The sequence below is a fragment of the Medicago truncatula genome, chromosome 2, assembly GCF_003473485.1.
Source record: "Medicago truncatula cultivar Jemalong A17 chromosome 2, MtrunA17r5.0-ANR, whole genome shotgun sequence".
NCBI lineage: Eukaryota > Viridiplantae > Streptophyta > Magnoliopsida > Fabales > Fabaceae > Medicago > Medicago truncatula.
This window is the reverse complement of record NC_053043.1, coordinates 12,111,574-12,135,570: the sequence shown is the minus strand read 5'-3', so window position 1 is coordinate 12,135,570 and position 23,997 is coordinate 12,111,574. Positions and strand designations below refer to the sequence as shown.

The window sequence follows — 23,997 nt, the reverse complement described above, 5'->3', positions numbered from 1 at the left end:
CTTCCAAATTGCAATGTTCATTGATCGAATTGTATTGTGGTCTCTAGTATTTCAAAGAATTGATATATGTCCACCATCTTATGATCCAATAATTGATATTATTTTCAGACAATTACTTGTATAAGATCAATTTTCCAACGTAGAAAATCTTTATAATCAACCTCACATTATAAGTTACATAAGCATTCTTAAAATGATATTTAGAAATATCATAATTGAACTGCAACAAAGTTGAGGAAAAACGTGGCAGAGACCATAAAGAATAGTAGTATATAAAAGTTGGCTCATTTTTTAACTGTGTGAGATTGTTCACTTTTTCAATATGATTTCATACCTTCTGCCTTGAAGCAGCATTACATATTTCAGAAATTCCACTGGGAAAAAAGGTATGTGTGCCTTCTCCAACCACTTGTTTGGCTTTGCTTTTCTGTAAAACATTCACTAAACATTTTTTCCTTTACGGAACATGAAATTGGAAAATTACAATCCTACCGGATAAAATCTTGCACGAACATAAACCACGCTACTGAAAAATGGAACACAAAATTTGCTCAACACCTTAAATCACTATGTTTATCACATTTCTAAAAGCTATTACATTAATTAGTCTTTACGCTTGTCTTTTGTTTTTACATATTCAGGTATGCATGATGACCAAAATATTGGCAACAAAGTACATGAAGCTTGTATCACAAGTCCAAGTGATAATCCTGAAAAATCACTTCCTGTTATCTTAATATAAGATGCAAGTGCAACACCAAGGTATCCACTCACAATGAATGCCAATGCAACAGCAGACATAAGAAATGCCATTATTGACCCTTCACAACCTTGTGGACATAGCTGTGCTAATAACACAGTGAAAGGAAGAAACTTAAAGAAAAATAGAACCTCCAAGAATCCTGAGAAAATCACAACATAGAGTGTATCCGGCACGCCCATTTGTCTATAGAAACCGCGCACAAATAAGACATCTGAAATCATTAAGAATGCAATTGTTACTTGAATCGCTGATATCAGTTTCCTAGGTGATATAGATTTCAGGTATCGATTATATATAACGCCCCATAGAAGCATTGTTGCCTGACCAAAAACCTTGGAGATACCTAATACTGACGAGTCGATTTTCAAGTATTGTGTCTGGTAAAAGAACATGGTTCCGTTAAGTAAGGGAACAACCGCATAAGATAATGCAAACCATGAGATTGAATAAGCGATTTCAGGTTTTCTTAATGCGACCAATAGTTCTGAAAGCTGTTTCTTTATCCCAATAGATGGATTCCTTGGAAGTCCAAGAGAGCTTTCGCGAACCGAAATGGTTGTGAAGAATTGGAGAGCAACGACAAGGCTGAAAAACATAAACATGGATTGTGGAGAGGCGGCTGATGAAAATGCCGCCAAGAAGGTTGTCGGGAACTCCTCCTACAGAGGAAGCTATCCAAGCAAAGGATTGAAGATTGCCTGAGGAAGATGGTTGTTGAGAGTGCTTGGTTGAAGACGGAGGCTGTTTACCCAACTCGGCAACGATGGCATCATTTCCTACCTCAGTTATTGAAGCTCCTAGAATACTAAGAAGATATATAGAGATAGTGAAAACAGATATGCTTGACGGAGAGATTGCTATTGCTAGCCATGACAGTGCCTGCAAGAAAGCTGCATAAACAAATTTAAGGAAATATTTAACAATGGAAGTACAAATTAGAAATGCAATAACATGATAAACAATGAAATAGATATGATTATCCTTAAAGCTTTGTCGAAATTTAACAACTTTTCCTTAATAAGACAGCTTGCATGAAATTGGAAAAATGTCAACAAAGCTGCTCTTATGAACATAACTGAAAAGGCCAGTATCAACTCCATCATGTCACACTCACACCTAAGAAAAATATGACCCCAAATACCAATAAATGCATGAGAAGGTTTAATTATATCAACCTTTTATGCTAAATGGAATGAACAATGCAGGGGTAATGATTGCAGTGCGGCATTGTATGTTCACAATCCTAGTCCCATGCATTATTGGTAGAAAAGGTGTATCAGAATCGAACTTACAGGGATGATCCGATAAGCACTTGCTGATGTAAAAAAGCCCATGAAATAAAATTCAAAATGAAGATAACTAAAAAATGCAGCATTTTTTCAATTTGAAGTAGCATTTGCTTGTGTTCTTAGAAACAGTGCTGATCATTGCCTCAAGTTAAAGTTGCAATCAGATTTGCTTTTTCAACAGTAGAAGACCATAAAACTCAAACTCCAAAGTAAAATAAAAATGTCATATATAACTCAAGTTCTAGTTTCCATATGATAGAACTACTGCTTTAAGGGAAATGGCTGATTCAAAATGATCAGATCACCATACACTCAACAGGAACCACATATAAGGAGAAGAAATGTTCTTAATAAAGAAAAAGTTTGTTATTTGTTAGTTACGTTGGTTATCTTCTTCGTTTTCATATGGACTGTATTCATTATTATGTTCAAACAAAATAAAATAAAAATATGTAAAAATTCAACCTCATTCTTTTTCAATTTTGGAATCTTAATCCTACTTTTTTTTTTCATTCCTTTTTCTTTATGATTTTTCAAAGTATCCCAATGAAGGACCACATTCAAGAAGTTTCAGCCATACTCCTTGATTATAAAAGTTCTACACACACCAAACCCAATTCTTATAAAACTAAAAGTTCCCTCATAGTTGTCATAGACATTGTTATCGATTTGAGATCATAACATCAACCGGAAGAACTATTTTCCAAATTGTGGATCGAATCTTATAATGAATCGTAAGATATATTACTATTAAAAATATGATATTTTCGAGTACAAATTTATAAGCTAATATATCATATATCTAATTTGTACGCACCGGCAATGTATAACTTTTTTACACATGCATTCAATCAAATCACATCATTCCTAAAAATTCTCTCCAAATTTGACCAGATACATATGTAAAAATAATACATTGTCAACGTATGAAAATTAATCTCATATATGAACCTAAAAATGATTAAGACTCAAGTCATATAAATCAAATGAAAAAAGAAAAGTGGCTGACCACACCAAATTCACAAGAAAGGTAATGATTCATTGGAATAGATTAAGATCTATCTTAGGTTTAACATAATAGGGATATGGATCCAATATGAGATACACACTAGAGACTCCTATCATTGAATTCAATTTTGTATCCAAAGTTATTAGTAACCATTGTCACAGTGCGATACACAAACAGGATCATTCATTCATTCCTTCATTTTTCAAACAAAAATAACAACAAACTATCAATTCCCAATCTCAAGGAAGCAATTAAACAGTAAATAGTCAGTAATTCACCCAAATTTTCACAACATCAAAGTTGGCAACCTATGAACGGACACAAACACAACACAAACACGTCGGGACACCGGTAATAATTTAAAAAATTTACATAATCACATATATTAGTGTAGTAATGAACCAAATGTAACCCTATTTTTTTTTTTTTTTTGACAGAGAAATGTAACCATATTAACGACTACTACTAAAGAATTGATCTCAAAAATGATGTCATTGATATTTAATTGGTTTGCCATATTAATTCCAATTTGAAGAGTGTTAAAAAGTCCTACATCGGATCAGAGATGGTGTGTTTATAAGTGAGGACAATTACCATCGTACAAATCGGTTTTGTGAGGTTGTCTTAAGTCTTTGAGTATGTCTGTACCATTATTGTTTGCAAATGATAAACACACTAGGTTCTTGATACTTCTCATAGACACAGTGTCGTAAATAGTTTGCAGGACATGGAAAGAATAGGCATCACCAACCATGTCTTGATCATAGAAGAAAATCTAAAGAAGCTAGTGAATCCAGAAATACCCACCAAGAACACACGAATGATTGGTTTTTTTGGCTAATTTAATCTACTTCAAAATAAATATCTTGAGATAGAGAGCTAACAAGCTAATTTGAAAACAAAACAGAAAATAATCAAGGTTATGATGTCTAAAGAAATTTTTGACTTTTAAACCGTCCAACGCCACTGGTCCAATGCCAAAGTTACCACCAAAACTACTGCTACCGATCAAATGAAAAGTCGGAGAAGTCCGCAGTTTCGCTAGTAAAGATGACAGGGGAACGGTGGCATTGGGACAGCGATAGCCAATAGGCTAGGCACCTCTGCGAAACTGCAATTGTTAGTAATTCACTTGCAATCTTATATATAACAACTTCACATGTGTTATTTTTCTTTGCTAGCAATGTGGGACTAAAAGCCATTTTTATACTATCTACTTTCACACCTCTCTTGGCAGTTTTGTCGTAACATATCTCCACCATCTTATGATCCAATAATTGAGATTATTTTCAGACAACTGCCTATATAAGATCACTTTTCCAACGTATTCTTTATAATCAACCTCATATTATAAGTTACATGAGCATTCTTAAATTGATATTTAGAAATCTCATAATTTAACTGAAACAGGGTTGAGGAAAAAAGTGGCAAAGACCATAAAGAATAGTAGTATATAAAAGTTGACTCAATTTTTAACTGTGTGAGATTGTTCACTTTTTCAATATGATTTCATACCTTTTGCTTTTAATTGTGCCTTCTTCAACCACTTGTTTGGCTTTGCTTTTCTGTAAACATTTACTAAACATTTTTTTCTTTACTAAACATGAAATTAGAAAATTACAATCCTACTGGAAAAAATCTCGCACCAACATAAACTACGTTACTGATAAATGGAACGCAAAATTTGCTCAACACCTTAAATCACTATCACATTTCTAAAAGCTATTACATTAATTAGTCTTTACGCTTGTCTTTTGTTTTTACATATTCAGGTATGCATGATGACCAAAATATTGGCAACAAAGTACATGAAGCTTGTATCACAAGTCCAAGTGATAATCCTGAAAAATCACTTCCTGTTATCTTAATATAAGATGCAAGTGCAACACCAAGGTATCCACTCACAATGAATGCCAATGCAACAGCAGACATAAGAAATGCCATTATTGACCCTTCACAACCTTGTGGACATAGCTGTGCTAATAACACAGTGAAAGGAAGAAACTTAAAGAAAAATAGAACCTCCAAGAATCCTGAGAAAATCACAACATAGAGTGTATCCGGCACGCCCATTTGTCTATAGAAACCGCGCACAAATAAGACATCTGAAATCATTAAGAATGCAATTGTTGCTTGAATCGCTGATATCAGTTTCCTAGGTGATATAGATTTCAGGTATCGATTATATATAACGCCCCATAGAAGCATTGTTGCCTGACCAAAAACCTTGGAGATACCTAATACTGACGAGTCGATTTTCAAGTATTGTGTCTGGTAAAAGAACATGGTTCCGTTAAGTAAGGGAACAACTGCATAAGATAATGCAAACCATGAGATTGAATATGCGATTTTGGGTTTTCTTAGTGCAGCCGATAGTTCTGAAAGCTGTTTCTTTATCCCAATAGATGGATTCTTTGGAAGTCCAAGAGAGCTTTCGCGAATCGAAATGGTTATGAAGAATTGGAGAGCAACAAGAAGACCAAAAAACATAAACATGGATTGTGGAGAGAGGCGGCTGATGAAAATGCCGCCAAGAAGGTTGCCGGCGACTCCTCCTACAGAGGAAGCTATCCAAACAAAGGATTGAAGATTGCCTGAGGAAGATGGTTGTTGAGAGTGCTTGGTTGAAGACGGAGGCTGTTTACCCATCTCGGCAACAATGGCATCATTTCCTACCTCAGTTATTGAAGCGCCTAGATTACTAAGGAGAAGATATATAGAGATAGTGAAAACAGATATGCTTGACGGAGAGATTGCTATTGCTAGCCATGACAGTGCCTGCAAGAAAGCTGCATAAACAAATTTAAGGAAATATTTAAGAATTTAGTTATAAAAAAAGGAAAAACGAATAAGAAATTTTAAAGTTTTTGACAACTTTTACTTAATAATTGAATACTATCAAGATCGAAGAAAGAGATAGCTTGCATGAAATTGGAAAAATGTCTACAAAACTGCTCTTATGGATGAGAACACATATATGAAAAGACACCAATATCAATTCCAATCTTAGCAACCAAGAAACATATTCATGCCAAGTTTTGACACATCATGCAACTGGTTAATAATTTGCCTCTAGAAGAAGTTATCGATGATTACCATTCACCAAATGAGTTCCCTCATAATTTTGACGAGGATAAGTTTTTCAGGTATTCTCGTTATTAATTATTAAGAAAAAAATGGGATTCTTAGCCCAAAGGGAACAGAAGAAACAATTACATGAAGTTCCACCATGTCACACTCACACCTAAGAAAAATATGATCCCAAAGACCAATAAATACATGAGAAGGTTTAATTATATCAACCTTTTATGCCAAATGGAATGAACAGTGCATGGGTAATGATTGGAGTGCAGCGTAAGGTTATATAGTCACAAAATAATCTATCCAGATTCAGTCTAGCATTGAACAAAGTAAAACCATGCAGAAGACTTCAGTGTTAATAACCATTATATGTTAACAATCCTAATCCCAAGCATATTTGGTAGACCAAATATATCAGAATCGAACTAACAGATTCTCTAATAAGCAGTTGCTAAAGAAAAAAATCCCATGAAATAAAATTCAAAGTGAAGATAACTAAAAAAATGCGGTACTTTATCAATTACAAGTAGCATGCAGATCACCGCACACTCAACCACAACCACATACAAGGAGCAGAAATGTTCTTTTTAGAGATAAAGTTTGTTAATTGTTAGTTATCCCTGTTATCTTCTTCATTTTCATATGAACTCGTATGTATAAATAAATAGAGTCTCTTGTATTTGTTATTGATCAAGTTATCAACAAATGATATATTTTAGTAATAGTTCTTTGGCAGTGAGACCGGGATAATTCTAATTCATAGATTTTAAAAAGTCTGCGACAAAACTGGTTAGTTGGAAGAATAGTTCAGATTCTTACCTATCTTTCTATCCCTTCTATTAATTGTCCTATTTTCCACTTGCTAGAAATAACTGTGATTTATTGCACTTCCTTCATATGGAAGCTAACAAAGTATATACTTATTCTGTTTTTAGGTTCAAGCAACAGTGACATCTATTCATTTAAATAATTCCCAGCAATATTCATATTCAAGTATCTTAAGTTTCCTTCTGAATCAGGATTTGGGTTTTTCTTTCTTTTGTTTATTCATTACTGGCTAGAGTTCAAAAGATCCCATTTTTTCTGCCTTTGGATTGATGCAGGGAAAATGGATAATGTGTTACTACGTACTACTACTCAGCTACAAAACTTGGTATCGGGAAATACTACATTGCATTACATGAGAAATAAAAATAATCGATAAACAGAAAACAATAGACTTGTGAGATTATCTCAAATATGTTCAAACAAAATAAAATAAAAACAGAAAATTCAACCCCATTCTTTTTCAAATTTGGAATCTCAATTCTACTTTTTTCTCCATTCCTTTTTCTTTATGCTTTTCCAAAGCATTCCAATGAAGGACCACATTCAAGAAGTTTCAGCCAAACTCCTTGATTATCAAAGTTATACAGACACCAAACCCAACTCTTAGAAAAACAAATTCTTTTCTTCATAATGGTCATAAACATCGTTATCAATTTAAGATTCATAACGTGAACCAGAAGAACTATTTTCCAAATCGTGGGTTGAATCTTATAATGAATCATAAGATATATTACTGATAAAAATATGATATTTTCGAGTTGAAGTTTATAAGCTAATATATCGTATATTTAATTTGTATACACCGACAATGTAAAACTTTTTTACACCTGAGTCCAGTCAAATCACATCATGTACCACTTTTTTAAGTTAGTTTTTTAAACATCTCTACAAATATTTACTTATGATTTGATTGGATGCATGTGTAATTAAAAAAACATTGTCAGTGCATGAAAATTAATCCCATATATCGTATATGAATGAACCTCGTAATAATTTAAGACTCAAGTCATAAATCAAACGACAAAAGAAAGTGGCTGACCACACAAAATTCACAAAAAAAAGTGGTTGACTACACTAAGTTTAGATAATGGTTCACCGGAACAAATTAAGATCTATCATAGTGACTCAGGGTTCAACGTAATGAACAGGGATTCAATATGAGATTCATGTCCAATATAGATACACACTAGAGATTCCTTTCATTGAATTCAATTTTGTATCTCGATAAGATTCGCATCACATGTATCCTAAGTTGGACATGGTCACATAAAAGGATCATTCATTCATTCCTTCATACTTCAAACAAAAATAATAGCAAGCTATCAATTCACATTATCACGGAAGCAACTAAACAGTAATTCACCTATGAAACACGGGCACATATACCGAACACAACACAAACATCGACACAAGTAATAATTTGAAGAAAAAAAAAAAGTAAGACACGCCTTCGATCAAAAGTATCTGTCCTTCAGAGATGTCAGCACAGACAATAATTCAAAACCTTAATTGTAACCCAATTCATTAAAAATTAAAAAGTACACAACTTTACTTCACATAATCAAAATCATAATAGAATGGAATAGTGGATGTTACCTCCAAAAGCAATGTAGGGAACACGATGTTGACCAGAAATATAGACAGAATCTGAAACAAGACCATAAAGAGGTTTTCCAACCATAGGAAGATTTGCAGAACTTAGAAGAATTTGAAGAGTTGAAGGATTAACATTAAGACCATCTTTGAGAAAGAAACTCACAACCAACCATGGAAAACACCTGAATCCTTGTACCGAAAAACCCAAACCCAACACTTTTCTCATCAATTTGTCACCACCACCATCATCATCATCAATTTTGCTATTAGCAACTCCTTTGGAAGACACCATTTTCAGTTCAATTTCGTAAATGTTAAGGTTTGTTAGATTAGACAAAAGAGGTTTCGGGCTTTTTAAGGACAAAAGTAGGAGTTGTTCTTTTTTATGATCTGTGTGTTGTTTCTTTTTTAGTGTGTTAGTGGCACTTTCAATAGGTTACACATGTTGCTGTTATTTTTCAGTTACGCCTTTTTCTTATTTTAATTATTTTTATTGCAACGCACTTTCAATAGGATATTCATGTTGGTAATATGCATGTTATACTAGTCAAAGAGTTTAAACTTAGGTGAAAATGTTTATTTTAATCTATAATAACAATATCAATATTATTAGTTGAGTTAGATCTTTCGAATTTTTAAAAATACATTTTATCAAAACTTTTAAAAAGAGACTCAAAATGAAACACCCTTATGTTTTATTTTTGAATTTAAGCATTGTTGTAATAATTACTTACTATATTATTGTGATTCCAAAAGTTATGAATAATTTGTATCATATTTTATTTTAAATTTTTATATTAAGTTTATTTTAATTTGTGCCCATGAGTTTAGTCGGTTGGTGGAATATTACGGTATGGTCAAGAGATCGAACACCAAATTTTTCATATGGTTTTCTAGTTAGTAGAAAAAACATGAATTGATTTGCTTGCAACAGTTTTCTTTTATGAGCATTAGGGGTGTTTGCGGTGTGGTTTGGTTCGGTTTTGAGGCTAAAAGTCATCTGAACCGTAAGATAAAAAAACATGCGGTTTGATTTGGTTCGGTTGACTTTTAAAATAAAATCCGAACCAAACCAATGCGGTTGGGTTGGATCGGTTGGTGCGGTTTTTTCGAAACAGTACAATTTTTTATTTACAACATTAAAATCGAGTTAAAAAGGTAAAATACAACATATTTCCAGCAATGTTTCGACAATGTTTTTCATTTCATTTCACGTTAAACTTTCATTTTCTCCGAACAACATAAACCAAATTAAAAATGTTGATATAAAGTAATTCTATTATGAAAGAAATGTAAAATACTAATATTTTATCATTCTCTAAAGGTTCAAGGAGCACATGAATACATTTTTGAAATAAAAAGTAAAGAAGAAACTTTATAATAGAAAAAAATTTGTCGTTTTATAAAAGTTTTCATTGAGTTTCTATGAGTAATGGTCTAGATGACATAGATTTAATTAAAGTTTTTCTTATGTTGCGGTTTGGTTTGGTTGGTAAAATGAAAACCGCAAACCAAACCAAACTATGCGGTTGAGTAAAAAAGTGATCCGAATACATCCAAACCAAATGCGGTTTTTTACGGTTTCGGTTTGGGTTGGTTCAATTTGCGGTTTATCTATTGGATTGGTTCTGTTTTGAACACCCTAATGAGCATCTATTAGAATGATTTTCTACACGTTCACAATTCATATGCAATAAAAGTATTGTATTTTCAATAAGTATAATTCAACTGTATATAATTAATATTGCATTAAGGATATAAGATGTATGGGTTTAGTGACTGGTGTAAGTTAAAAAGTAGAGTGCGGGTTTGATCTCCACTCTAAACATAATGCCACCAACAATACTAGCATAGACCGTTTTAAAAAAAAGAAAAAATGTATTACATTTACTTTTCTTTTGATGTCAAAAACGTTTGCACTGCTAACACTAATGTAAGAAAGTAGAGTATGAGTTGTTAAAATTTCATCCAAATAAAAGTCGGGGGTGATAACGAAAATAAAACTGATACCCCAGTTCTAACCCAAATCAAGTTAGAAATGGCAAAACAAGGACAATTTACAATTTCTAGAACAAAAATTAATCGAAAATACCCATTTGACATGGAAATAGATCCTCTTAAATTTGTTCCTCTCATGTTTTTCAATCTCCACCCTTAAACTTATTTCATTGTAAACCCATTTTGTCTCTCATTTTCAATGGAAGGTGAAGGTTTCTATGAACTCATATGAGGATCATTCCCCATTTGACTCACACAAGTCATTCTTCAGCATTCAGCAATAAACAATCAACAAACCATGACCATCAATAACAATCTCTACCAAATTCTATACCAACTCACAGAATAAACAAAATATGTATGCCCGTAGTTAAAAATCATACTGAAGTAATCTGAAAGAACTATGGCAGAAAAAAATATTGATAACCAGAAAAATGAAGAAGACTAGATTAAAAGACTATATAACCTAAAATAAGAGGAACAATTCTAGACAAGTAGTTCATCAATCTGCATAGAAGACCAACAAGTTTGGTATATCAACCACAATAATCTCAAATAACTACATGAAAAATCCATACATAATTTTCCCTGTAATTCCAGAAAATTTTCATTTGTAAGAAAAGATGTGAGTGTTACAAATGTCAAACTAACACAACAGTTATATGTATGTGATAGAGTAATTAACCAGAAAACTCAGACAAAGATTTTTTTTTTATTCAAATAGATTATCCAACAATCAGTTCTCAACCCTTAAATATGCTTCAAACATGCCCTGAGAAATTTCTCCTAACCATTCATTCACCATAAAACACATTGGCCATCATGAAAAATTTGTGATCTTGGCCAACAATCAAAAAACTGAAAAATCTATTCCATAACTGCAACTCCTCCAACAGCTTTTATTTTTTCAATAATACTATTTGCCTCGTCTTTTGTGACTCCTTGTTTAAGCACAGTTGGTACCTTTTCAACAAGATCTTTAGCCTCTTTCAATCCCAGGTTAGTAAATGCTCTTACCTCCTTAATCACCTTGATCTTTGAAGCAGTATCAAACTTCTCTAACTTCACGTCAAAAGCTGTTTTCTCTGCCTTTTTCTCCTCAACCTTTGGTCCAGCAGCACCGCTGTCTGAACCCAAGTCCATGCCTTCTGTTGAAATTGGCTGCAACTTTGGAAGCTTTAATCTTTCTGACAAAGCAGGTATGATATGACCGCGTTCCTCTTCTGATAGTGCTGCAATTCGTTCTGCGAGCTGAACGATTTTGTCTGACGGTGGAGGTCTAGGGCCGTAAGGGTCATAAGATTGAGGAATTTTGTACTTAATTGGCTTGGCCTTAGAATCTTTAGAAATATCGGTCTGGAAAGCTCGAGATTGCAAAGGCACAAATGTCCCAGGCCGAGGGAGACGGCGAATGTATCTTGAAAGGGTGGCAATCCTCATGTCTTTGTCGAATCAAAATAGCGACTAATGGCGTAGAAAAGATGCTATTTCAACAAGCTAGTAGTATCACCACTGTAGTGATCAACCCCCTGAAACAATTTCCCACAATCAAAGGCTGAGAAGCCAGACATATTAAATAGAACAGTGTTTAAAGGACACGCACAGACGGTGTAAACCAGTTTTACCTTAACAACCAATACAATGCAAACCCACTGTTTCGCCAATGTCATTCCATTTTTATAAGTTTATTTTAAGTTGATTGTATGAAGTGGCAAAATAGTGAACTCTTATTGGATGTTAAGTGTAAACCTAATTTACACCGAGAGTGCATCCCCTTTAACTCTAAAACAAAATATTACAAATATAGCATAATAGCATCAAGTTACTTCATATTATCATGAAAAGACAGAAGATAATGCTAAACACAAGAAACATCAACTTCAATAAACATTCCTAATTGCACTAGTGTAACCGCCCTAAGTGGTCCAAATCAGCAATTGAATATGGAAATGTCATAGCTTATAAACTAGAACTAGAATACAGATATTCAAATTCCCATGGAATATCTCACAACAAGTTATGGCAAAATTTCAAATCTAAATCGAAACATCAAATGCGCTGCACCAAATACTAAGATCTGCATATGTCACAATTCAAATAACAAAACTGTACCGGTACTGAATCACAACCAAGACACAACAAATAAATCAACACATAAGAGTGAACACTAGAATGAACCAAACACAGAGTCAAAGGCTAAGCAGCGAGCCTTACAAAATAAGAGTCAGAGGGACATGCATAAATATGTTTTACACCACCAATCAATAAAAATTCGCTAATCGCTACTTTGTCATTTCATATAATCAAATTTAAAATACACTAATAAGAGTGAGATAACGTGGCAAAATAGTGGACTCTCATTAGATGTTACTCTAAATTACAATGTATGTACATCGTTTAAACTCAAGAAAGAAAATGTTACAAGATTATTAAGACGGAAGAGAATGCAACACATTAAACATCCAATTTCAATAAACATCCCAAACCCACTAGCGTAATTGGGTCACAATTCAAATCTAAATCCAAACATCAAATGTCCTGGAATGTGTATTCAAGTGGTAAGGGGTCGCTGAAGGAGTATTAAGAAGGAGGTTCCTTCTCCTAACAAACTAACTACTAACATTTGCCTATAAATATAAACCAGCAGGAATTGGACTTAATAGCTTATGGAAGATTATACATAAGTGCTTATCATTATAAGCACTTCTGCAAATAAGCTATTTATCTATTTATCTATTTGAGCTTATCTAATGACATAAGCACTTGTAAGACTACATGGGAGAATTTACGAAAATAGATTGTTTCAGCTTATTTTTACAAGCTCTACAAGATAGTTTATGTAAACAGCTTATATCATATACAAAAAACGATTTAAGTTCAATTTATATTTAGTTGTAGAAATGGAGTGTACATAAGCGCTTATGAATAAGTGCTTATGCTGAAACGACACATTCATTGCCTTTTGGAATCGCATCGCGCGCTACCAGGAGAGGCAAAGGAAAATACGAAGAATAAAAATTGGAAAAAGTAGTTTGGAGTTTCTCACCGTTTCTTCTTCCTACGACGACGAACACCGGCGGCGTTTTCCGGCGAGGTGAGATCAGTGCTTGTTTCTGATACAGAGCAAGGGCAGTGAGGTTGCGGCTGAATCCTGTGTTTAGAAATGATGGGCCTCCCTCTTCAAAATGTATGGATTGGGCTTGATGCCATCCTCCGCACCAGTTTAGATTGAAAATTGCTGTATACACATCTAAAAAGCCAGAACACACACCAGAAAAAGACGTAAATGTTCATTGGCAGTTAACTACCGTCGGTTAAAATCCATTGACAATGAGGTTATATTGATAAATTACTGGTGTTTCCTAGCATTGAGTGAAGTGTGAACATCATCTTTTATATAGATTATGAAATCCAAAAAAATGTAATTTGTGTTTGGTTGTGCAGCGAAGTTAATTAATTTTTATAAAATTGATTATGTTGAACTTATTTTGGTTAAAAGTGATTTTGACCACAGTGGTTTGTGTTTCGATAAATTCATCTAAAAAGAGTTGAACCATAAATTTGTTTATGAAAATCAATTGTAGAATCAAAAGCTACAAATTTTAGTTTCAACTAGAATCAATTCTAGACACATAACCAATTCTACACGACAACAACCAAACATGTTAGAATCAGTTCTACACCTTCTTAGAATCAGTTCTACACCTTCATAATCAATTTTGATCCTTCTAAAAATGGAACCAAAGATATGTGTAAGGTGTTAGAGTTTTTTTTTAGGGTTTTGCATCTTTCAAATTATATAATTTGAAATATTGTAGGGCGTGCAAAAAAACGAATAGGATGGGATAAGAAATTGTTTTGCATAATTTTTTTTTAGTAGTTTTGACTATAAATTCACCTCTTAAAGTGAATAATTGTAATGTCGACGTTCGAACCAGTACATATAACATATTATATGATGTTCATATCAACTAAACTAATATCACCATTACCTTGTCTTGTATATTTTTTTTTTTGTCTAGCTTGTCTTTATTTTTTTATGAATGAAAATAAATTTCACAAAAAATATAACATTTATTTTGGTTATACGAAAAAAATATGTAGTAACATGAACATTAATATAATTTTATTTTGAAAAATAGATATTATATAATTTTTCTTCATCCATTAACGTGGTTTCGTCGTCAATTATTTGTATTAATTTTTTTTAATTTAGCCATAATAATTGTTGTTGTTAGTAAAAAAAATGTGAGAGTCTGTTTAGGAGTTGAATTCTAGAGGGTTTTGGAGAATTTTATTTTTAGGATTAAGTCTATATTTTAATATTCTATTGCTCTTTTAATTTATTTTTTAAAATATCAAATATACATGAAAAAAATAGGTTTGATCATCACAAACCTTTTCTTTAAAATCCAACTCGCAAAAAGTCATACACAAATGAAAAGCATGAATCTTAAGTTAAGTTGCTTGATAGACAATTATTTATGAAGATCAGCCTTGAAACCCTCTTCATTTTTCATATAAAACTTACAACCATGTAATACCTTGTGAAGATCAATCAACCCTTTGTCTAAAAAATTACCTACACAAATTTCACTCCAAAAACCCTAACTTTCATGATCTCATTCTCTTCTAAAATCGCCATTAAAGTTTTAAGTTAATCAATCTCTTGGTCATGAATAACCCTCAAATGGTCAAAAACACTCCTCACAACATTTACTTAACTTTCTATTATTCATCGGTGCGGTTTAGGATTATCAATATCATGGAAGTACGGTGAGGAGAAATTTTCTAAGTGATATTGAGAGTGCAATTCGATTATCCGGAGATACCGCGCAACTTTTTGTGTCGCCTAAAGAAATTTTGGTGTAAGTCGAGTAAGCCGAAGAGGGTTTAAAGTACCCAAATTTGCAAGAGCACAAACCACGTTCTTTTCGTAGTGTTTAGATTAGCGGTACTAGTAAGCTCAATCCCATACGTTTATTACACTGTGTGTTGTATTGTGAGAAATTATGTGTAAATGTGCGGAAGAAGTTACCATGGGAAAGTAAATACGTGAAAGTGTCATTGAACAAAATTTCATGCATCATGATAAGTGCAAGAGCCATACTTGAATCATCATCATTCAAAATTGAGTGTGTGAATGATTATGCTAACATGTCATTTCATAGTACACCCTTCGATCATTAATATAAACAAAATTTAACATTTTATGTTCATTTCAATAAATTATATATGCGGTCTATATTAAAGACCACATACATTATTTATTGAATGAAACTAAAATGTCAATTTTTGTTTATAAGTAATGATCATACATTATTTATTCTATCCTTTCATGATCACTTGACTAACATGCATGTCTTATATGTCTACCATTTTAGAAATGATTATCACATGTGTAATACTTATAGGCCTTTATATCTTCGTATGTCAAAAATGTCTCCACATGCTTAATGTCTAAGTATCAACATGTGTTAACACTTTTAAACATGTGCTCTTAGAATTAGGAGAACATAAATAAATCTTGTTCAAAAAAGTAGAACATGAATAAATATGCCTCTAATGTATCCATGCCATAAATGCTTCATTAGTTCATGCATGTCACATGTTCATCCATTGTCATACAACATATGTGCATAATTTGTTGTTCTTTTTACTTATGCATTCATTGTCTTTCATGAGTTTTGACCACTCACCAATTCGTTGTTTTGTGTGTGTCTGTTTGCAAAAATATAGTCTTGCTTGTTGTTCAGGTGATCCAAGCTCAGATTAATATTGTTTTATATGCTATTCAACAAAGTGATGTGGAAAGAGCATTTTTGTTAGAAGCCAGCCTCTAGGCAAATGACTACTAAAGGAAGTTTCAACAAGATTAAGCTATCTTCCTTAAAAAATAAAAAAATAAACAAGATTAACCTATCTATAGATATTTCCAATCAAATCTCACATATGTATGTCCTTGACTGCTTCTGATATTGATTCAACTATTATTTATTTGTGTAAAGGAAATTCAACTAACTCTAAATTTGATTGCTCGTCGTTCTCGGTTAACAACTTAATTATTTTTAAATGTAAATAACAGTATGTATGTCATCCATATACTCGATATCTTATGATTTTTTTATGAAAATGTAGTGTCTGAGTCTCTTGTTGATCCTAGGCTTGTTGTTGCACTCGACCCCCAATTGGAATCCCCTAACAAATCTTAACAAAACGAACATAACAATTGTTAAAGAAAAAACTATAACATGGAACATAATAAAAATGTGAATAATTACAATAATTTTCAAGTATTTGAAACGATTCATGTTTTTATCAATAATTACAATAATTTTTATTTTCATTTGTTTTCTATTTTTTAAAAAATTATGTTTGAAAATTCAAAAGAGTTTTTTTCGACAATCCCAAAAGAAATTTTGTTGATGCATATAAATATTGAAACCCAAATAGTTAATATTATTTTTAATTATAAAAGAAAAATAACCTGACCTTTGAGCTATCCAGTGACACTCGGGTATATTTTCACTAATCTTTAAGCAATATATTTTTTTAATCATTCTCCATGACAATTTGCTTTACAAAATAGTGTCAACCCGAGTATCAAAATTAACCACCAGCAACGTCATGCATATGACCAAGAATTAATCAGTTTAGAGATCACGAGATAATTATATTTAAATAAACCATTCAATTGTGAATTTGTGATAAGCGAGAAGTCACAAACCTGTAAGTAGGGTTGGGAATAGGCTAGGCCAGGCCAGACTTTGATAGGCCTGAGCCTGGCCTACAAAAATTTTGCAGGCCTGAGCCTGGCCTATGGCCTTTCATAGGCCTATTTTTTTGGCCTGGTCTGGCCTATTTAAAAGTCTGGTCTGGCCTGAAAGCCTATTTACAGGCCTACTTACTATTAAAGTCACTAAACATTCCATTTTAGCTACTTTTAAATAGGCTTAATAGGCCTCCAAGCCTATTTCAGTGTAGGACTTGTCTATCACTACTATAAGGCCTTAAAAGCCTATTTCACTATAAAGCTTTAAAGCCTATTAAAAAAGTCCACTATGAAGCCTAACATGCATAAACAGGCCGGCCTATTAGGCTTCATAGGCTTTTTTGATAGTCTAAGCCTGGCCTATTTACTTAAATAGGCTTTTTAAAAAGCCTAAGCCTAGCCTTTTTAATAAACAGGCCAGGCCAGACCAGGCTTAAACAGGCCAGGCCATAGGCCCTTGTAGGCGGACCTGGCCTATTCCCAACCCTACCTGTAAGGAACAATTAAAGGTTGAAACCAAAGCAATTTATTTGTACACATTAAATAAGACCTCAAACTAGATATTGATGGTTCAACCTATCAACACCGATCACACAAACACCATTTAGCATTATGTAATCACATACTAACGACATATAATTAATTTAATCAAGAGAAAGGTGCTTCACCCAAACACAGGCTTTGGTTTTCAGGAAGATATTGATCGTCTTTTTTTTGCCTTGCGACTTCTTTGGTAAAATTTGGTTTAATTAATATATTTTAACTTATTAAAAGAAAAAGACCTCAAACCAGATGTAACAATCAAGGACGTCAAGATCAATATAATTCCAAAAATACGCAACTTACCACCTTTTGAATACATTTACAAGTCCTTCAACATTATCATATGATACGTGTCTTTTTTATTTTGAGGGACATATGATGTGTTTTTTGTTTTTTTTAGGATATGAATATGTGTTTATATAGTCTTCGTCTCTTCGACGTATGGAATGTCTACTACTACATATCATATGCAACAAATTCTTCATTTTCAAACACACCGTTTTATGATTCTCAATGGCCTTTGGTTGGTGTTGGTTTTGGTTGGTATTGCCCTAGAGTGAAACCTTAGTTTTATAAAGGTCGTGTAACAAATTACTCCCTCCGATCTTATATATAAGATTTTTTTTTTAGATACATTTAATAATTGATGTATCTGGTCTTCATCGTAAACAAGATACATTAATTATTTAATGTATCTAAAAATAAAAATCTTTTCTTATATATAAGACCGGAGGTAATAATTTATATGGACAAATTGTTTTTTTTTAAATGGCGTGCAAATTGTTTGAAACTTAAAAAAAAATTATACGTGCATTCAATAAATCATATTAAATAGATATTTTTTAAAATATTTTAGAAACTAACGTTAAAATGTGGTAAATAATGAATATGACTTGGAAAGAAATAGATTAATGATAAAGATTCCTTAAAAAAAGATTAATGATAAAGATGCATGGATGGCAATATGATCATATAGAATTTTAAAATAAATTCGATGAATTGGATAAGATTGCCACCCCAGCATGCATCTTCACCATTAATCTATTTCTTTCTGAGTTATATTCGTGACTTCACCATAAAATTTTTCCTATATTATATATCTTCCAAACAAAACAAAAAATCTATAGAATATATGACAGTAAAAAATAGAATAAATCAATGCTATTCATATTTTATGGATTTGATTCGTAGCAATTTCCTTTTACGAAACCTACGCATGTATTATTTTTGAGTTAATTTTTTAAATTGATCATGTAATATACACGTAATCTGAAAAACGAGCCTTTGAAATAAAAAATAAAGATTCGAACACAAATTCTTTCTAATTTTTGACCTCCTATTTTTCCCAAGTCCACGAAACTGACAGAGGTTGAATTTTTTTCATCACTTTTTGCAGGCATTTTCGGGACGTTGAAATATGGCTTTAGAGATAAAACTAGAATTTTTGTAAAACGACTTATAATTCGAAACATTTAAAAATAAATATAATTTGGGATAATAATGAAAATTAAATCAAACCATTAATGTGAGTTAATGTTATTAAATATATTTATATCTTCTTTAAAGAAGAACGTGTATTATTTTTTGTATCAAAAGTCAAATCCCTTATTGGAAAATCATTACATATATTACAAACACAGTGTACCACCTAATTTCTTGAAATCTTGTAAATTAGAGCTTATATTAGAGGAGGTAGATAGTGAAATCTTGCTCACCAATTAACCAAATTAAATTCTTATATGGAACTTGAATACGATGATGATGGCAGAATCAAAAGAACAGGAAATGTGTGGACAGCTACAACACACATAATAACGGTGGTAATTGGTGCAGGAGTGTTGGCCCTAGCATATGCCATTGCACAATTAGGATGGATAGCTGGTATTGCAAGTATATTGATCTTTTCATGTATTTCTGTTTTCACTTACAGTCTTGTGGCTGATTGCTATAGGTATCCAGATCCAGTTAATGGCAAGAGAAATTATTCTTATATGCAAGCTGTCAAGGTCTACTTAGGTACACTCTTCGACTCTTTCTCCGTCCTCGACATGAGTTTAGAAGTATAATCTAAAAATACGTACGTCTAAATCTTGTCCGTGCGGATATGTGTCTATGAACATTTTGTTATGTCGAGATTCACAATTTCGATAAAATGAAAGTTTTTGTTTAGTAGCGAGCGGCCGAGTAGAATATTGCATCCATAATCAATGATATACTTTACGGGTTAATTAATCAATAAATCAAACAACATTTGATATTTCACACATGAATTTTTATTTTTATTTTAAATAAAATTTTAGAGGAGTTGTGTCCGAGAACGCATCAATTTATTTACAATAAGGTTTTTAAACCGGAGTTGAACTTACACCTTTCTAAAATATGAACGAAATACTTATTGATTGGACCAACATCTCTTGGCTAACTCAAGCATCTTTGCCAAGCTAAAATGATGGCTCCTTTGCTATAACCATAGTAGTTAATTGTGATCTTTGGTATTACAAAAAGTTGTGGATAACAACTGCAACCGTGGTCACATATTTTTAGAAAAAACTTTAAGGTTGCAATCGTTGTCATGGACTATATAACAAAGGAGTAGTGTAAAATTATAATTATTATCAAAAAAATTGATGTTTTAGAAAAAATTAAAATTTCAAATTTACTTAATTTTATATTTCTAATTCATAATAGGTGGAACGATGCAAGTGATTTGTGGATCGATTGTGTATGGAAAACTTGCTGGGATCACAGTGGGATACACAATAACTTCATCCATAAGCCTGGCAGCAATAGAGAGTATTGTCTGTGTCCATAGAAAAGGACATGAAGCTGATTGCAGTAGTTCTTATAATCCCTACATGATTAGTTTTGGGACATTGCAGATTTTCTTGTCTCAAATTCCAAACTTTCATGAATTGACATGGATTTCAACCGTTGCTGCAATTACCTCGTTTGGTTATGTATTCATTGCAATTGCTCTTTGTTTTAACGTTATTATCTCAGGTACGTAGTTTTCACCATTAGTTTAAAGTTTAAAGTTTCGTATCTAACCAAGTAGGCATTTTGGCTAAGAACAGGTAACGGGGCATCAACAAGCATTACTGGAATCAAAATAGGGCCAGAGCTATCTCTTGAAACTAAAGTGTGGAGGATTATGAGTTCAATGGGAAACATAGCACTTGCTTGCACTTATGCTACTGTTATTTACGACATAATGGTAAAAAATCACAATTACTTCTTATGATTTCTATTTTAACAAATTATTAAAAGTAAACAAACAAGTGTAGCATTGAATCAAAACTTTCAGTCATGAGTTCAGATTCCTTGCACTCGGATTCTCCCGAATGTATGAATGCGGAAAATCTTTGATAGCGAGGAATCCAAATTCTTTGGTTATTACCATTCAATTTGACTATTCCATGCTTTTGTTTAGGACACATTAAAGTCACATCCATCAGAAAATAAACAAATGAAAAAGGCTAACGTGATAGGGGTGTCAACAATGACAATGATATTTCTACTATGTAGTTGTCTTGGCTATGCTGCTTTTGGTGACCATACACCAGGAAACATTTTTGCCGGGTTTCATGAACCCTACTGGTTGGTTGTCATTGGAGATATATGCATTGTAATCCACATGATTGGAGCATATCAAGTGATGGGTCAACCATTCTTTCGTTTCATCGAAATGGGTGCTAATATCATGTGGCCCATATCAAATTTCATAAACAAGGAACATCCGATTAGCTTGTGCGGTGTAACAATCAACTTGAACTTGTTTAGGTTAATTTGGAGGACAATATTTGTGATACTAGGAACAACTCTTGCCATGGCAATGCCATTTTTCAATCAAATTCTTGCTCTACTTGGAGCAATTGGGTTTGGTCCTTTAGTTGTCTTCTTTCCTATACAAATGCATATTGCTCAGAAGGGTATAAGACCAATGTCACTTAGGTGGTGTGCCCTTCAATGTTTGAATTGTGTATGTTTCCTTGTTTCATTGGCAGCTGTAGTTGCTTCAATTCATGAAATTAGCAAAAATCTTCACAAATTCAAGATTTTTGCTTACAAACAATAGAATCTTTGTATTAAAGAAAGAAATGAAGCTCATGTGGAAGTGATCAATGTCAATATTCAATAAAATGTTGGTCCAACAAGTGGTTAAAACTTAAAATTTAACATGTTGGGTATTCAGTTAATGGATTGTTTGTACGCTTAATTTTTAAAGTAGAATGTTTATATTCTTGAGAATGATCATGTTATGACTTTGTAAGAAATTGTGCAAAAAGTTTATGACTGTGAATTCATTTTCTGGTATTTTGACAATTGAAAACAAAGAATCTTAAAGGACTATTCAAAACTCAGAAGAACTGCATGAAGCAACTGTTGAATAAAAAGAATCTTTGAATGGCTTTTTCTATCAATGAAATAAAAAGAATCAATAACAGGCCTCAATAAAATCTACTAACAAAGTCATGAATTGAGATACGCTTGTTTTGCTCTTACAAATTGGAAGCTTCTTGTTAAATAACACCTTTTAAAAAAGGACCATGGTTATCCTCAACAGGCTACCATGTGATTATCCTCAGCAGGCTACCATGTGTACTAGAGACTGCAGGAAAGGGAAGTTCCAGTGTCATCACCATGCAATTAGATGTTGAACAATAAGCTCACCAAATGTAGATGACTTAGCAGTTAATCATAATCTAACACCGTAAATTAAACCATTTAAGTTCTGTTTAAGATAATAAAAATGTGTTTGCTATCAAAGACTAAAGTTTGAAGGGGATATAATCTTCAAGTGTAATCACCGAAGAACAAAATTATTGTGCAAAAGAACCATGTTTTTGTGGAAATCATATGAATTTTACATGATCTATTTGTAAATTTTTAGCAGAAATGGAGGATATGTTTATAAGAAATAATAAAGGTGTGCGGCTAAGATGAAAATGGAGTAGAAAGACATGAAGAAGATGGAAGAAACAATGTTTTTAGGGTTAATAGGTCATTGTCCATGTAATATAGGTCATTTTTTGTTTTCCTCCCTCTAAATTTTTTATTTTTGATTCACCCTGTAAAATATTTTTGTTTATAAGGGTGAATCAAAATAAAAATTTTACAGGGGAAAAATCAAAAATGACCTATATTACAGGGTGTAAAGACCTATTAACCCATGTTTTTAAATTTGAATTGTCAGTCTTCTCGTTTTGGTCCCTCTACGAATTTCGTTTTTTGGTTTTGATACCTCTTACTATGTGACTCATCATCTACTTTGTCAAATCAGTGTGGTCTGCCATGTCCACCACTACCGTGTCATCCCCCGTTTGTCACTTATACGTTTTTGTAATAGATGATGACGGTAGAGACTAAAATAAAAAAATTTGCATCTTATAGGGTTTGTTTTAGAGCAAAAAAAGATGTAGGGACGAAAACAAAAAACAATTGAACTTATTGGAACGATAACTATTTAAACCAAGAAAAAAAAACTGATCGGCCGTTCTATTATAAATTTATAATATAAGAGTATATGCATTTTCAGTGTACAATTATTTTACACATACATCTAATAATTTGCGACAATAATTAATAAAATAACAACTCATGTGTTTTCATATTCATTAATTAACTTGGTGTAAAATTGGTGTACATTGACATTATATATATATTTATTTGAATTGTATTAATATATTCTGTCAATGTATAATTATTTTACACATGCATATAATAATGTGTTTTCACTTTAATTAATAAATATAAAAACACGCAAATTCTTTTATTGATCAATTGACGTGACAATACATTATTAAATACATATGACTGACATAATATACTAATTAAACTCTTTTTATTTTCTTCACAATTTTTTTTTTGTACAAATATTAGGGCCCGTTTGATGCACATGATATAATAGAGATAAGATATGATAAGAAGCTGGATAAGGATATGATATGATAGTGATATAATAACATTTATCATGTCATGTGTTTTGGGCACACATGATAAAAAAGAGGATATCATTATTTTATCCTATCACGTGTTTGACACATTTCTTGATATAATAAACAATATATTATATTTTAAATTATAAAATTATCCTTGTGAAACAAATACATATTTTTTT

General features: G+C 32.3%; 3 protein-coding genes and 1 pseudogene across 4 annotated transcripts; 1 reads left to right on the top strand and 3 right to left on the bottom strand.

Moving 5' to 3' along the window:
- Positions 1–382: 382 nt before the first annotated feature.
- Positions 383–3,815, bottom strand: LOC25486335 (probable folate-biopterin transporter 7; annotated as a pseudogene).
- A 929-nt stretch (positions 3,816–4,744) lies between these two features.
- On the bottom strand, positions 4,745–8,975 carry LOC25486333 (probable folate-biopterin transporter 7). The gene is made up of 2 exons (XM_039830409.1): positions 8,567–8,975; positions 4,745–5,850 (listed from the first exon to the last, which is right to left on the bottom strand). Exons 1-2 carry the CDS (start codon positions 8,856–8,858, stop codon positions 4,796–4,798), a joined length of 1,347 nt encoding a protein of 448 aa, XP_039686343.1. The 5' UTR covers positions 8,859–8,975; the 3' UTR covers positions 4,745–4,795.
- A 2,073-nt stretch (positions 8,976–11,048) lies between these two features.
- On the bottom strand, positions 11,049–13,764 carry LOC25486332 (50S ribosomal protein L7/L12). The gene is made up of 2 exons (XM_013607604.2): positions 13,611–13,764; positions 11,049–12,093 (listed from the first exon to the last, which is right to left on the bottom strand). The coding sequence occupies exon 2, from the start codon at positions 12,002–12,004 to the stop codon at positions 11,432–11,434; it is 573 nt and encodes a 190-aa protein (XP_013463058.1). The 5' UTR covers positions 12,005–12,093; positions 13,611–13,764; the 3' UTR covers positions 11,049–11,431.
- A 5,702-nt stretch (positions 13,765–19,466) lies between these two features.
- LOC25486331 (amino acid permease 8) lies at positions 19,467–22,062 on the top strand. 2 transcript variants are annotated; one of them, XM_013607602.3, is made up of 5 exons: positions 19,621–19,760; positions 19,831–19,895; positions 20,568–20,879; positions 20,954–21,093; positions 21,310–22,062. In XM_013607602.3, exons 1-5 carry the CDS (start codon positions 19,750–19,752, stop codon positions 21,952–21,954), a joined length of 1,173 nt encoding a protein of 390 aa, XP_013463056.1. In that variant the 5' UTR covers positions 19,621–19,749; the 3' UTR covers positions 21,955–22,062. The 2 variants fall into 2 exon arrangements, with proteins under 2 accessions (XP_013463057.1, XP_013463056.1); XM_013607603.3 differs by having other exon boundaries at positions 19,467–19,895.
- Positions 22,063–23,997: the final 1,935 nt, after the last annotated feature.